Source organism: Boleophthalmus pectinirostris, unplaced genomic scaffold (genome assembly GCF_026225935.1).
Source record: "Boleophthalmus pectinirostris isolate CB_2022bp ecotype Guang Dong unplaced genomic scaffold, ASM2622593v1 HiC_scaffold_21, whole genome shotgun sequence".
Classification (NCBI taxonomy): domain Eukaryota; kingdom Metazoa; phylum Chordata; class Actinopteri; order Gobiiformes; family Gobiidae; genus Boleophthalmus; species Boleophthalmus pectinirostris.
Window position 1 is genome coordinate 3,497,201 of NW_026571175.1, and position 16,745 is coordinate 3,513,945.

Consider the following 16,745-nt stretch of genomic DNA (forward strand, 5'->3'; position numbering starts at 1 on the left):
AGGATATGGCTTCAAAAGTCTCATATTTCTCTCCTCTCTTCTCCTCCACATCTCTCTTCACCTGAACAACAGCACAAGATTCACTCATAACACAGAGGAGTCATTTTTTACGCCATTTGCTTGTCTCTATGGATAAGTTAGTTTGTCGGAAATGTTCCACAGTATTGCATTAAATATCTATCAATCTAAAAATGAACTAGTTCTATTTTGGGTTTGAGGACAATCAGTGCCCTTATTGCAATGCTGTGGAACTTTCCAGGAAAGCAATGTAGGCAGAAGATGTGTGGGGTGTGCCTTCAACAGAAAAGTTCCACAGTGTGGTTTTATGTGTGTGACACTTACAGAGTCACAGATGGCCTGCACCCCTGGGTCTGCACGTTGGGGCCTTCCGATGCCTCCTAAAACAGGCCCACGTGGACGAACAGGCCGTCTGATTTCCTGCCGCAAGTCAGAGATCTGGTCATCTGTGAAATCCTTAACCCCGCGGAGGTCGGGCCGACTGTTGGGGGAAGGCATTACATACAAAAAGAGCTCCAGATGTTTGTTGCCACCAACATGGACCTAAAGAAGCAAAAGATTCCAGGATAAACAAAAAGTGGTGACATTATTCACAACTGCTGAAAGGAACTGAAGACATAAGATTAATATGACAATTTTGTGTAGCCAATCCCAAACAAATAATGAAAAAGTTGACTATTGACTATCCTCAATCCAAGGTTTGACTACTGATTGGATTTGTCTCTCCAGTACCCTGGAATAGACCTTACTGGGGAGGCTGAGGAGTGTGATTCCCCTGCAGTTGGAACACACCCTCCCATCGCCCTTCTTAAACAGACAGAACACCACCCTGCTCTGTCAGCCCAGAGGTACTGTCCCCAACTGCCACGTGATGTTGCAGAGGCGTGTCAGTCAAGACAGCCCCACAACATCCACGGATTTAAGATACTCAGGACAGATCTCATCCATCCCCAGTGACTTGCCACCAAGGAGCTTGTCATCTTCAGCCAGGGTGATGGACGAGTCCACCTCCAAGTCTCCAGCCTCTTCTTTCTCCTTGAAATTGATTGAGGAGATCCTCAATGTATTCCTTCCATCACCCAGTGACATCCCCAGTCGAGGTCAACAGCTCTCCCCCCGCACTGTAAACAGTGTTGGTGAAGTACTCTCCTGAGGTGTTGGACGGTTTGCCAGAATTTCTTTGAGGCTGACTGATAGTCCTCCTCCATGGCTTCCCCGAACTCCTCCCAGCCCCGGGTTTTTGCCTCTGTGACTGCACTGGCAGCAGCTCACTTGGCTTACAAGTGCCACTGACAGAGGGTCTGCCAGACCTTCCCAACACACACTGACTATATGCTTGGGTCTGCCAGGCCTTTCCGGCTTCCTCCTCAAACAGTGGACCCAAGTCACAACCAGGCGGTGATCGGTGGACAGCTCTGCCCCTCTCTTCATCCGATTGTCCAAGACACGCAGCATGAGGTCAGATGACACGACAACAAAGTTGATCATCGACCTCCGGCCTAGGGCGTCCCCCCCGTCAAGTCACCACAGCCAGATGCTTGTGTCTGTGGACTGGGTCAATGACAAACCCGTCTATGACTGCCACCAAGTCCTCTGTGCACTTGACCCTTATGAATCCCTCTGCAGGTGGTGAGCCCACAGGAGGGTGGAGCAATGTTGTCCTTTCAGACTGAGCCCGGCCGGGCCCCAATTTTTTTTGTTATTTCATATTCCTAATATCATATCATATTTCATATTGCTAATTTCATATTCTTAATATGAAATTATTCAAGATTGGCTCCTATAACCTCAAGCTTTGGTGAGCTTCATTTGACTGTAGCCGAATGTTTTGGGTGACACTCTCTTAGTTCACTTCTTTCTACAGTCTATGAGTCTGACAAAGCCTCATACAGAGCAGAGCCTACAGTTAGCATCACACCCTCAGGGAATGTTGATGACATCAGCTGCAGAGTATCAATAGAAGCTCAAAGTGCATGTGACAGGTTTTCATGTTTTTTTAATCATGACTTTGTTTGCTGCTTAATTCAAAAATAAAACAATTGTAAAAACTGACCTTGACAAAGTAGTTGTATCCATATACAGTTTGTTTTCTTGTAGGATATGGCTTTGAAAGTCTCATATTTCTCTCCTCTCTGCGCCTCCACTTCACTCTTCACCTGAACAACAGCACAAGATTCACTCCCACTCAAACACTTAAAGGTGCTTCATGGAACTTTTCTAGTTTTTTAACTTAAGTTAATGCTTTTGCTGTTTCATTGGAAACAGTTTGCAGTGATCCAAAGTTATTCCTCACTTACCTTCTGCATTCAGAGCACCCTAATTATTCACCATGATGAGTTTATACGAGGTTGCCTCTCCACAGATCTGACCTGATGTGTCACGAGAAAAGTACCACAGTGTGGCTTTAAGTTCATGATACTTACAGAGTCACACAGGGCCTGCACCTCTGGGTCTGCAGGTTGGGACTTTCCGATGCCTCCAGGCATGAGCTCAGGCTCAGGATATTCAGGCATCATTATTTCCCGTCGTTCGGGTAAGTAACATACAACTGGTTGGTGGTGTATAAATCTCACACCTAACTGCTCCAGGTCAGAGATCTGGTCGTCTGTGGACTCCTGAACACTTTGGAGGACTGGCCCACTGTTGGTGTGAGGCAGCCCCACAAACACAACCAGCTCCAGATGTTTGTTCTCCCCAACGTGGACCTAAAGAAGCAGAAGATTCAAGGAGGATCAGAGAGTGTCACCGTTATTCAGTCCCAAAGATGTGACTGTTGTCATTTGAGAGGACTTTAAATCAGGAGATAAACTTGGCAAGATTGTGGAGCCACGTCCAAACAAATAATGTCAACTCTATAGGAGCTTAAAGTCTAATCATGACTTTGTTTGCTGGGGTAGTACCTGTGGTAATTACACATGAGGGTGATAGTTCGAATCTTTACGATTCTTATTGCCAAAACATCATCTGAATATTGTCTTTGGTTAATAAAAAATAAAACAATTGTAGGAACTGACCTTGACAGTGTAGTTGGTTCCAGCTACAACTTTGTGTCCTGTAGGATATGGCTTCAAAAGTCTCATATTTCTCTCCTCTCTTCTCCTCCACATCTCTCTTCACCTGAACAACAGCACATGATTCACTCATAATACAGAAGGTCGTTTTTTACACCACTTACTTGTCTCCATGGATAAGTTAGTTTGCCTGAAATGTTCCACGGTATTGCATTAAACACTATCTCTTTTTTATTAAAAGTCTCATAGAACATTATTTTCTGATTTATGTTATAATAATATTTCCTCATGAAAACATCCTCAGAGTTGTGTTTTTCTTTAATTTACACATGTTTAACACAAATCAGACATATTTGTGTGAATTTTTCTCTCAAACAGAAAACTCTGTTCCACCTTGTGATGCCTCTGATAATACAGGAAGTGCTCCACTGTGTTTTCCACAACTTCACTAGAATCATTTGGATGATTTCAGTCGTGGAATTGTCGATCTCTACTGAACTAAAAGTAAAAGGAGCTGTTCACTTGAAAACTACTACTTCATGACATCACAAGGTGGAACAGAGCATTTTGAGCTTTGGAGATGTAGACGATGAGAGGTAACATTATAACATGTGTAAAAACTCAAGAATCCATTTTCTGTAATACAGGACCTTTTTATAGGCCCCTCTCCACAGATCTGACCTGGTGCTTTTCTGTTTAGAAGAGTTCAATTCTTGCCTCACTACAGACACATTGTATAAGCAGCTCTTGAGGTCAAAATAATTCCACTGTGTACTGTCTGCATCCCATTATAAAGTGTTTTATTGTCAGAGAATCAGGAAGTGTGCTGTTATATTACTAGTCCTTCAGCCATTACTTACTTGAGGAGTAACTTTGGACCAGTTTGTAGAGTGTTTGTCCACTGACCCAAAAGTTGGCAGTTTGAATCCTGCTCTCAACGTAAAACATCACTGGCTGAGCCTCAGTGTCTATGTACACTGGTGTATGAATGTGTGAGTGTTTTTTTTATGTAAAGATCTATGAGTGCTTTGAAGGAGGAAAAGTGATGTATACAAATGTGACGTTTACCAACTGGTTTTGTTTTGGTTTTGAGGACAATCCGGTACAGCGCCCTTAATGCCATACTGGAGAACTTTCCAGTCAAGCAGTGTAAGCAGAAGGTGTGAGGGGCGTGCTCTCAATAGATAAGTTCCACAGTGTGGCTTTCAGTGTGTGATACTTACAGAGTTACAGATGGCCTGCACCTCTGGGTTTGCAGGTTGGGACTCTCCGATGCCTCCGACGATGAACTCCTGTGGACGAACAGGCTCCAAGGGAGTCTGAACCCCGCGGAGGACGGGCCTACTGTTGGGGGAAGGCTCTACATGTAACCAGAGCTCCAGATGTTTGTTGCCATCAACATGGACCTAAAGAAGCAGAAGATTCAAGGAAGAACAAAAAGTGGTGACATTATTCACAATTGTTAAAATAAATTGAAGACATGAAATCAATAGTGTGAAAAAGTGTGATGTCACTTCCGGGTCCATCAGCTGATTGACAATTAATTACAGTTTCCCCTTTTTTTAACAACAGCACATCTCATGCTAAAACCAGATATCAGTTGTTTAAAGTTAAAGAGGCTATAAGCATGGATCTATGGTTATAACTGTGACAGAAAGAGTACGAGGGAGGCTGAGGTAAGAAGCTAGACTAAACTAGTGTTAGTGGTGACTGTCAGTTAGTGAGATATACACACTGGTAATCCTATTATGATAGATTATTACTGCATCATTTACATATTTGAGAGAATTTGTGGTTGAACATGCGTTTTTGAAAGGTAACTGTCTCTGGTTTGAGGAATAAAGAACAAAACTAAAGCTAGAAATCTGCTGTGAAGTTTCTGTTTGGACCTGGACACTTAACAACTCTATAGCCCCATGGCCTCAGTCTGAAATAATGACATCATCACATCTAAAATATGAATGACACCTATTGATACCTTACGGTGACATCACACTGGGGGTGTTCTACATGTATCCCTAATGGGGGAATGTTTAGCAGTTACCATGGTGACACAATGCACACATTAGCAAACACTGCCAAAAAAAGTTTTAAGATCGTCTGAAAACTCCTGTGATCAATACAAGCGTTCATGGTCCTGTTTAGAAATTAGTTTGTTTTGTTTTTTTACGCCATTTTTCCATCCATCCATTTTTTTCTGCTTATCTGGGGCCGAGTTGCAGGAGCAACAGTTTAAGCAGAAACTCTCAGACTTCCTTCACCTCAGACACTTTGTCAAGCTCCTCCCGGGGGACCCCGAGGTGTTCCCAGGCCAGTCCAGAGACATAGTCCCTCAAGCATGTCCTGGGTCTTCCCTGGAGCCTCCTCCCGGTGGGAGGATTCCAGGAGGCATCCGGAACAGGTGCCCGAGCCACCTCAGCTGCTCCTCTCGATGTGGAGGAGCAGCGGCTCTACTCCAAGCTCCATCCGTGTGACTGAGCTCCTCACCCTATCTCTAAGGGAGCGCCCAGTCACCCTGTGGAGGAAACTAATTTTGACTGTTTGTATCGGCGATCTCGTCCTTTTGGTCATTACCAAGAGCTCATGACCAGAGGTGAGGGGAGGAATGTAGACTGATATTAAATCGAGAGCTTTGCCTTTTGGCTCAGCTCCCTCTTCACCACAACAGTCAGATACAGCGATTGCATCACTGCCGGCGCTGCACCGATCCACCTGTCAATCTCATGCTCCATTTTCCCCTGTGGGGCAATGAGCCCACACCAGCCTGCCGTCACTCCCCGTGGGCATGCAAGAGAAATGGCTCTGTGATCTGGTTGTCGAGGCCCCCGCCTTCGACTGTCACCCAGATCTCTTTGCAAGGGCCCCTTCTGGTTCCTCCTACGGGTAGTGGGTCCATGGGAGGAGGCCCCACATCATTCCCTCTGGCTGTGCCCGGCTGTGACCTTTTGGGGAAGATCCGGCCACCAGACACCCACCCCAGGACTGGCTCTAGAGTGGGGCCCCGGTGAGGCCACTCCTGGCCTTGTTCTTTTACTTGTCAAAAGGGTTTCTGAACCATCCCCTGGGACCTGTTTGCCTTGGGTGACCCTACCAGGTGCATGAAGCCCCCCACAACATAGCTCCCAGGATCCCTCCACCACGTTAATGTGGCCGTTCAAGAAGGTGCCATTTTGTAATTCCATATTCTTAATATGGAATTTGGCTCCAGATTTTCCCCTATAACTACAAGCCTTGGTGACCTTCATTTGACTGGCGCTGAATGTTTTGGGTCACATCACACTCCCTTAGTTCACTTTTTTCTACAGTCTATGAGTCTAACAAAGCCTCATAAAGAGCAGAGCCTACAGTTGGCATCACACCCTCAGGGAATGCTGACAACATCAGTGCATATGACAGGTTTTCACGTTTTTTGAATCATGATTTTGTTTGCTAAAGCAATTGTAGGAACTGACCGTGACATAGTAGTTGAATCCATATACAGCTTGTTTCTTGTAGGAAATGACTTCGAAAATCTCATACTTCTCTCTTCTCTTCGCCTCCACTTCACTCTTCACCTGAACAACAGCACAAGATTCACTCCCACTCAAACACTTAAAGGTGCTTCATGGAACTTTTCTACTTTTTTTTCTTAAGTTAATGCTTTTTGCTGTTTACACAGTTTGCAGTGATCCAAAGTTATTCCTCACTTACCTTCTGCATTCAGAGCACCCTAATTATTCACCATGATGAGTTTATACGAGGTTGCCTCTCCACAGATCTAACCTGATGTGTCACCAGAAAAGTTCCACACTGTAGCATTAAGTTCATGATACTTACAGAGTCACACAGGGCCTGCACCTCTGGGTCTGCAGGTTGGGACTCTCCGACGGACAAAAATCTACTCTCCTCTCTGTAGCACATGACTGGCTCTGGAAGTATAAGTCTCACAGGTTCCTGCCCCAAGTCAGAGATCTGGTCGTCTGTTGACTCATGAACACTTTGGAGGACAGGTCCACTGTTGGTGTGAGGCAGCCCCACAAACACAACCAGCTCCAGATGTTTGTTCTCCCCAATGTGGACCTAAAGAAGCAGAAGATTCAAAGAGGATCAGAGAGTGTCACCGTTATTCAGCCCCAAAGACGTGACTCTTGTCATTTGAGAGGACTTTCAATCAGGAGATTAACATGACAAGATTGTGGAACCACGTCCAAACAAATAATGACAAGGTTCAACATTTGTGGATCATAATTTGGAATATTTATTCTAATGTGAGTGAATCTCCCATAGAGTCATATAGAGCTGTTAAGAGATGATGTCACTTCCGAGTCCAACAAGAAACTTCACAGCTGATTTCTATCTTTGTTTTTGTTCCTTATTCATTGAACAATGACCTTTGAACTGTATCAAATATGTAAATGATGTAGTAATAATCTGTCGTAACATGGGATGACCAGTGTGTATATCTCACTAACTGTCAGTCACTGCTTATGCTGGTTAAACCTACTCTAGCTTCGTAGCTCAACCTCCCTCATAAACTTAAGTCACAGTTATAATCCACGGAACTACAACAGGAACTGGATAAGACATTCCTCTCCATCCCAGAGTGACAGACTAGTGGCCACTCCAGCTTCCAAAGACACAATGCATTGTTTTGTAATGTAATGTTAAAACATGAATGTTTTCACATTTTTAAATGGTCAAAGTGCCTAAAAGTTTGCTTTGTAAAATTTAGCCTAACTCCTCTCTGATTGGTCAGAGCTGGTCACACGGTGCATGTTTCTGACATCACACAGGTGGGAGGAGCTAGTCTGTGTTGAGGAAATAATGCAAAAGAAAAAAATATTTGGGGGGATTTTACACCAATGAGCACAGATCACTGAAAACAGCTCAACACTTCAACTCATCTTCCAATTCTTATTAAACTTTCATGTTATAACCGTAGATCTGTGCTTATAAACTTGTTGGCTTCAAACAACTGAAATATGTTTTTAACGTGACACGTGCTGTCGCTTAAAAAAGAGAGGAAATTGTAAACATCATTGTTTTCAATCAACTGATGAACCAGGAAGTGACATGACACTGAACAATATAGATGAACTTTATAGCTGAACTTTAAGCTCTATAGGAGCTTAAGATTCTTATTGTCAAAATATCATCAGAATATTGTCTTTGGGTTAATAAAAAATAAAACAATTGTAAGAACTGACCTTGACAGTGTAGTTGGTTCCAGCTACAACTTGTGTCCTGTAGGATATGGCTTCAAAAGTCTCATATTTCTCTCCTCTCTTCTCCTCCACATCTCTCTTCACCTGAACAACAGCACAAGATTCACTCATAATACAGAAGGTCATTTTTTTATGACACTTACTTGTCTCCATGGATAAGTTAGTTTGCCTGAAATGTTCCACAGTATTGCATTAAACATCTATCTATCTTGTATTTATTAAAAGTCCCATTGTACACTATGTTCTGATTTATGTTATAATAATATTTCCTCGTGAAAACATCCTCAGAGTTTTTTTTGTTTGTTTTTAATTTACACATGTTTAACACAAATCAGACATATTTGTGTGAATTTTTCTCTCAAACAGAAAACTCTGTTCCACCTTGTGATGCCTCTGATAATACAGGAAGTGCTCCACTGTGTTTTCCACAACTTCACTAGAATCATTTGGATGATTTCAGTCGTGGAATTGTCGATCTCTACTGAACTAAAAGTAAAAGGAGCTGTTCACTTGAAAACTACTACTTCATGACATCACAAGGTGGAACAGAGCATTTTGAGCTTTGGAGATGTAGACGATGAGGTAACATTATAACATGTGTAAAAACTCAAGAATCCATTTTCTGTAATACAGGACCTTTTTATAGGCCCCTCTCCACAGATCTGACCTGGTGCTTTTCTGTTTAGAAGAGTTCAATTCTTGCCTCACTACAGACACATTGTATAAGCAACTCTTGAGGTCAAAATAATTCCACTGTGTACTGTCTGCATCCCATTATAAAGTGTTTTATTGTCAGAGAATCAGGAAGTGTGCTGTTATATTGCTAGTCCTTCAGCCATTACTTACTTGAGGAGTAACTTTGGACCAGTTTGTAGAGTGTTTGTCCACTGACCCAAAAGTTGGCAGTTTGAATCCTGCTCTCAACGTAAAACATCACTGGCTGAGCCTCAGTGTCTATGTACACTGGTGTATGAATGTGTGAGTGTTTTTTTTGATGTAAAGATCTATGAGTGCTTTGAAGGAGGAAAAGTGATGTATAAAAATGTGACGTTTACCAACTGGTTTTGTTTTGGTTTTGAGGACAATCAGGTACAGCGCCCTTAATGCCATACTGGAGAACTTTCCAGTCAAGCAGTGTAAGCAGAAGGTGTGGGGAGAGTGCCCTCAACAGAAAAATTCCACACTGTGTCTTTAAGTTCATGATACTTACAGAGTCACAAATGGCCTGCACCTCTGGATCTGCAGGTTGGGACTCTCCAATGCCTCCGACGATGAGCTCCTGTGGAGGAAAACGCTCTATGTCTCTGATTTCCTGCTGCAAGTCGGAGATCTGGTCATCTGTGAAATCCTTAACCCCACGGAGGTCGGGCCGACTGTTGGGGTCAGGCTCTACATACAAAAACAGCTCCAGATGTTTGTTGCCACCAACATGGACCTAAAGAAGCAGAAGATTCAACGAGGAACAAAAAGTGGTGACATTATTCACAGTTGAATTTGAAATCATCTATGGTTATAACTGTGACAGAAAGAGTACGAGGGAGGCTGAGGTAAGAAGCTAGACTAAACTAGTGTTAGTGGTGACTGTCAGTTAGATAAGACACTGGTAATTCTATTTATGATTGATTTTTACTACATCATTTATATATCTGATAAAATATGTAGTTGAACATGTGTTTTTGAAAGGTAATTGTATCTTGTGTGATGAATAAGGAACAATAAAAAAGCGAGAAAGTTTCTGGTTGGACTCAGAAGTGACACCAAATTCTAGAATATGAACGCACCTTATTGATACTTCACAGCAACATCACACTGGGGGTGGTCTACATGTATCTCTAATGGGGGAATGTTTGAGGAGTCACCATGGTGACACAATGCACACATTAACAAACACAGCCAAAAAATTTTTTAAATCATCTGAAAACTCCTGTGATCAATACGAGCGTTCATGGTCCTGTTTAGGAGTTTTATTATTTTTTTTTGCCATTTTGTAATTTCATATTCCTAATATGGAACTCGGCTCCAGATTCGCTCCTATGACTGCGAGCCTCAGTGAGCTTCATTTGACTGTAACCGAATGTTTTGTGTGACGTCACACTCTCTTAGTTCACTTCTTTCTACAGTCTGAGTCTGACGAAGCCTCATACAGAGCAGAGCCTACAGTTAGCATCACACCCTCAGGGAATGTTGACGACATCAGTTGACAGTTTTCATGCTATCATGAGCTTAAGTCATACATGACATCTCCAGCTGTTTTTCATGTCAGGAATGACATGACGACATATCCACATTTGTCATATGACAGGTTTTTCTTGACATCTGTGGTGTTTTTCTATCATCATGACAAAAACTTTGCTTGAAGCACATTGCAAAATGTCATATATAAACTTAACTGTTCAAAATGAAGTTCACTGTTTAATCAACTGTAAAAAAAGATGTATCATTTTAAGTGGTATCTCCAGCTGGAGACAAAACAGCCAAAAAAAAAAAAAAAAATCAGGATCATCGCAGTTTTATATTTTGCAATGAATGTACAAGAGACAGACCCATAAGTCAAACCAAAAGAGCGGAAGAGCCTTGGGCCTTTGGCTTTAGTTATGACTTATGACCCTGAACAAGAGCACACATTATGAGGAGAACCCAGATGTCACAAAGACTGAAAAGACGTCTTCAAGTCAAAAAAAGTGAACATGGTCACCAAGCCTCTTGACACCCTAAAATACTTATATAAATTAGATTTATATTATATGTATTATATAACATTATTATGATTTGTATTTATATAATATAATTAAATATCACTATAGGAAATATAATTAGTGAATTTAAGCAGTTTTTGTAATCACGAGTGGTATATTTTAAGATAAAAGGTCTGTGTACCTAAAATGTCCTACAGTACTAAAGAAAAACAAACTCTCACCATTTGATACACTAAAGACGTGTATTACAAGGTTAAATATATGTAAAACCATTTTAACAACCTCAAGCTCTGACTTATGGAGAGAGTTTATGTGGAAAAACACCGTGAGATACTTCATTACCCCTAGAATTAAAGAACCAAGACTAAGAATGCAGAACAAGGTAAATGTTGGAGAAATTGTGGACAATCATCAGTTGGACATTTTCATATATTCTGGCAATGTCCCAAGATCGCCCCCTATTGGACAGAAATTATTAAAACCATCAAGCTTATTACAGGATTGCAGCTAGAAGAAAGTTTTAACGTGTTTTATTTGGGAAACTTACCACCCGGGCTGAAAAAAGATACTACAAGCAGCCAGCAAGAAAGTGATCACACGAAAATGGCTCCAGGACAAACCTCCTACTGTTTCAGAATGGACTTATATAATCAACGTAATTCAGATTATGGAACGAACAACATTTTCTTTAAGACACTCCTCAGACAAAGGAGAACTATATTGGAAAATGTGGAAATCTTACAGTCAAAACAAAACTTAATGTAAAAATGTTTTATACATCTTAGCAAATGTCACTAGCTATGTTATTTATATATATATATATTTTTTTTTTTGTTTCCTTTTTTGGTCGGTCTTTTGATTTATTTTGTTTCACAATACTAATAATTTGTTTATGTAAATATGTGATATGTGATATACATAACTAAAATGACCTAATAAAACAAAGTTTAAAAAAATAAAACAATTGTAGAAACTGACCTTGACAAAGTAGTTGTATCCATATACAGTTTGTTGTTTGTAGGATATGGCTCTGAAAGTCTCATATTTCTCTCCTCTCTGCGCCTCCACTTCACTCTTCACCTAAACAACAGCACAAGATTCACTCCCACTCAAACACTTAAAGGTGCTTCATGGAACTTTACTAGTTTTTTTTTTTTTTACTTAAGTTAATGCTTTTGCTGTGCCTGATTTTCATTTGAAACAGTTTGCAGTGATCCAAAGTTATTCCTCACTTACCTTCTGCATTCAGAGCACCCTAATTATTCATCATGATGAGTTTATACGAGGTTGCCTCTCCTACAGATCTGACCTGATGTGTCAACAGAAAAGTTCCACAGTGTAGCTTTAAGTTCATGATACTTACAGAGTCACACAGGGCCTGCACCTCTGGGTCTGCAGGTTGGGACTTTCCGATGCCTCCAGTCATGAGCTCAGGCTCAGGATATTCAGGCATCATTATTTCCTGTCTTGGGGGAAAGTAACATATGAACGGCTCTATAAATCCGCCTTCCTGCTCCAAGTTGTCTTTGGACTCATGAACACTTTGGAGGACTGGCCCACTGTTGGTGTGAGGCAGCCCCACAAACACAACCAGCTCCAGATGTTTGTTCTGCCCAATGTGGACCTAAAGAAGCAGAAGATCAAGGAGGATCAGAGAGTGGCAGTTCAGCTCATCTTCCAATTCTTATTAAACTTTCATGTTATAACCATAGATCTGTGCTTATAAACTTGTTGGCTTTAAACAACTGCAATCTGTTTTTAACATGACACATGCTGTCGCTTAAAAAAGAGAGGAAATTGTAAACATCATTGTTTTCAACCAACTGATGAACCAGGAAGTGACATGACACTGAACAATATAGATGAACTTTATAGCTGAACTTTAAGCTCTATAGGAGCTTAAGATTCTTATTGTCAAAATATCATCAGAATATTGTCTTTGGGTTAATAAAAAATAAAACAATTGTAGGAACTGACCTTGACAGTGTAGTTGGTTCCAGCTACAACTTGTGTCCTGTAGGATATGGCTTCAAAAGTCTCATATTTCTCTCCTCTCTTCTCCTCCACATCTCTCTTCACCTGAACAACAGCACAAGATTCACTCATAATACAGAAGGTCATTTTTTTATGACACTTACTTGTCTCCATGGATAAGTTAGTTTGCCTGAAATGTTCCACAGTATTGCATTAAACATCTATCTATCTTGTATTTATTAAAAGTCCCATTGTACACTATGTTCTGATTTATGTTATAATAATATTTCCTCGTGAAAACATCCTCAGAGTTTTTTTTGTTTGTTTTTAATTTACACATGTTTAACACAAATCAGACATATTTGTGTGAATTTTTCTCTCAAACAGAAAACTCTGTTCCACCTTGTGATGCCTCTGATAATACAGGAAGTGCTCCACTGTGTTTTCCACAACTTCACTAGAATCATTTGGATGATTTCAGTCGTGGAATTGTCGATCTCTACTGAACTAAAAGTAAAAGGAGCTGTTCACTTGAAAACTACTACTTCATGACATCACAAGGTGGAACAGAGCATTTTGAGCTTTGGAGATGTAGACGATGAGGTAACATTATAACATGTGTAAAAACTCAAGAATCCATTTTCTGTAATACAGGACCTTTTTATAGGCCCCTCTCCACAGATCTGACCTGGTGCTTTTCTGTTTAGAAGAGTTCAATTCTTGCCTCACTACAGACACATTGTATAAGCAAGCTCTTGAGGTCAAAATAATTCCACTGTGTACTGTCTGCATCCCATTATAAAGTGTTTTATTGTCAGAGAATCAGGAAGTGTGCTGTTATATTACTAGTCCTTCAGCCATTACTTACTTGAGGAGTAACTTTGGACCAGTTTGTAGAGTGTTTGTCCACTGACCCAAAAGTTGGCAGTTTGAATCCTGCTCTCAACGTAAAACATCACTGGCTGAGCCTCAGTGTCTATGTACACTGGTGTATGAATGTGTGAGTGTTTTTTTTGATGTAAAGATCTATGAGTGCTTTGAAGGAGGAAAAGTGATGTATAAAAATGTGACGTTTACCAACTGGTTTTGTTTTGGTTTTGAGGACAATCAGGTACAGCGCCCTTAATGCCATACTGGAGAACTTTCCAGTCAAGCAGTGTAAGCAGAAGGTGTGGGGAGAGTGCCCTCAACAGAAAAATTCCACACTGTGTCTTTAAGTTCATGATACTTACAGAGTCACAAATGGCCTGCACCTCTGGATCTGCAGGTTGGGACTCTCCAATGCCTCCGACGATGAGCTCCTGTGGAGGAAAACGCTCTATGTCTCTGATTTCCTGCTGCAAGTCGGAGATCTGGTCATCTGTGAAATCCTTAACCCCACGGAGGTCGGGCCGACTGTTGGGGTCAGGCTCTACATACAAAAACAGCTCCAGATGTTTGTTGCCACCAACATGGACCTAAAGAAGCAGAAGATTCAACGAGGAACAAAAAGTGGTGACATTATTCACAGTTGAATTTGAAATCATCTATGGTTATAACTGTGACAGAAAGAGTACGAGGGAGGCTGAGGTAAGAAGCTAGACTAAACTAGTGTTAGTGGTGACTGTCAGTTAGATAAGACACTGGTAATTCTATTTATGATTGATTTTTACTACATCATTTATATATCTGATAAAATATGTAGTTGAACATGTGTTTTTGAAAGGTAATTGTATCTTGTGTGATGAATAAGGAACAATAAAAAAGCGAGAAAGTTTCTGGTTGGACTCAGAAGTGACACCAAATTCTAGAATATGAACGCACCTTATTGATACTTCACAGCAACATCACACTGGGGGTGGTCTACATGTATCTCTAATGGGGGAATGTTTAGGAGTCACCATGGTGACACAATGCACACATTAACAAACACAGCCAAAAAATTTTTTAAATCATCTGAAAACTCCTGTGATCAATACGAGCGTTCATGGTCCTGTTTAGGAGTTTTATTATTTATTTTTTGCCATTTTGTAATTTCATATTCCTAATATGGAACTCGGCTCCAGATTCGCTCCTATGACTGCGAGCCTCAGTGAGCTTCATTTGACTGTAACCGAATGTTTTGTGTGACGTCACACTCTCTTAGTTCACTTCTTTCTACAGTCTGAGTCTGACGAAGCCTCATACAGAGCAGAGCCTACAGTTAGCATCACACCCTCAGGGAATGTTGACGACATCAGTGCATATGACAGGTTTTCATGTTTTTCTAATCATGACTTTGTTTGCTGCTTAAGTCAAAAATAAAACAACTGTAAAAAAGATGACTTTTTTAGGTATCTCCAGCTGAGGCATCATTTTAATGCAAATGTCAGACCCCAAAACCAAAAGAGCGATGCCTTGATTGGGCTTTTTTATAGACGTGTGTAAAGGAAAACTTACTAAAAAACATATCTCCTCCACATACCTTGTCCTACAGTCAAGAAAAACAAACTCTACCATATACATTGGTTAAATATATGTAAAACCATTTTAACAACCTCAAGCTCTGACTTATGGAGAGAGTTTATGTGGAAAAACACCGTGAGATACTTCATTACCCCTAGAATTAAAGAACCAAGACTAAGAATGCAGAACAAGGTAAATGTTGGAGAAATTGTGGACAATCATCAGTTGGACATTTTCATATATTCTGGCAATGTCCCAAGATCGCCCCCTATTGGACAGAAATTATTAAAACCATCAAGCTTATTACAGGATTGCAGCTAGAAGAAAGTTTTAACGTGTTTTATTTGGGAAACTTACCACCCGGGCTGAAAAAAGATACTACAAGCAGCCAGCAAGAAAGTGATCACACGAAAATGGCTCCAGGACAAACCTCCTACTGTTTCAGAATGGACTTATATAATCAACGTAATTCAGATTATGGAACGAACAACATTTTCTTTAAGACACTCCTCAGACAAAGGAGAACTATATTGGAAAATGTGGAAATCTTACAGTCAAAACAAAACTTAATGTAAAAATGTTTTATACATCTTAGCAGATGTCACTAGCTATGTTATTTATATATATATATATATTTTTTTTGTTTCCTTTTTTGGTCGGTCTTTTGATTTATTTTGTTTCACAATACTAATAATTTGTTTATGTAAATATGTGATATGTGATATACATAACTAAAATGACCTAATAAAACAAAGTTTAAAAAAATAAAACAATTGTAGAAACTGACCTTGACAAAGTAGTTGTATCCATATACAGTTTGTTTCTTGTAGGATATGGCTCTGAAAGTCTCATATTTCTCTCCTCTCTGCGCCTCCACTTCACTCTTCACCTAAACAACAGCACAAGATTCACTCCCACTCAAACACTTAAAGGTGTTTCATGGAACTTTACTAGTTTTTTTTTTTTTTTACTTAAGTTAATGCTTTTGCTGTGCCTGATTTTCATTTGAAACAGTTTGCAGTGATCCAAAGTTATTCCTCACTTACCTTCTGCATTCAGAGCACCCTAATTATTCATCATGATGAGTTTATACGAGGTTGCCTCTCTACAGATCTGACCTGATGTGTCAACAGAAAAGTTCCACAGTGTAGCTTTAAGTTCATGATACTTACAGAGTCACACAGGGCCTGCACCTCTGGGTCTGCAGGTTGGGACTTTCCGATGCCTCCAGTCATGAGCTCAGGCTCAGGATATTCAGGCATCATTATTTCCTGTCTTGGGGGAAAGTAACATATGAACGGCTCTATAAATCCGCCTTCCTGCTCCAAGTCGTCTTTGGACTCATGAACACTTTGGAGGACTGGCCCACTGTTGGTGTGAGGCAGCCCCACAAACACAACCAGCTCCAGATGTTTGTT

The 16,745-nt window shown here is 40.7% G+C and overlaps 1 protein-coding gene and 1 long non-coding RNA gene across 3 annotated transcripts; both read right to left on the reverse strand.

Moving 5' to 3' along the window:
* Nucleotides 1-10: 10 nt before the first annotated feature.
* LOC129410061 (uncharacterized) lies at nt 11-2,107 on the reverse strand. Its single transcript, XR_008632703.1, has 3 exons — nt 2,072-2,107; nt 343-561; nt 11-61 (listed from the first exon to the last, which is right to left on the reverse strand). It is a non-coding gene; the product is annotated as an uncharacterized LOC129410061 (long non-coding RNA).
* Nucleotides 2,108-2,551: 444 nt separating this feature from the next.
* LOC129410051 (uncharacterized) lies at nt 2,552-16,678 on the reverse strand. 2 transcript variants are annotated; one of them, XM_055157156.1, is made up of 13 exons: nt 16,500-16,678; nt 16,115-16,216; nt 14,136-14,360; nt 12,907-13,008; nt 12,293-12,553; nt 11,908-12,009; nt 9,444-9,668; nt 8,216-8,317; nt 6,846-7,088; nt 6,482-6,583; nt 4,253-4,435; nt 3,033-3,135; nt 2,552-2,723 (listed from the first exon to the last, which is right to left on the reverse strand). In XM_055157156.1, the coding sequence occupies exons 1-13, from the start codon at nt 16,590-16,592 to the stop codon at nt 2,608-2,610; spliced, it is 1,959 nt and encodes a 652-aa protein (XP_055013131.1). In that variant the 5' UTR covers nt 16,593-16,678; the 3' UTR covers nt 2,552-2,607. The 2 variants fall into 2 exon arrangements, with proteins under 2 accessions (XP_055013131.1, XP_055013132.1); XM_055157157.1 differs by lacking the exons at nt 12,907-13,008; nt 14,136-14,360.
* Between the last annotated feature and the right edge of the window lie 67 nt (nt 16,679-16,745).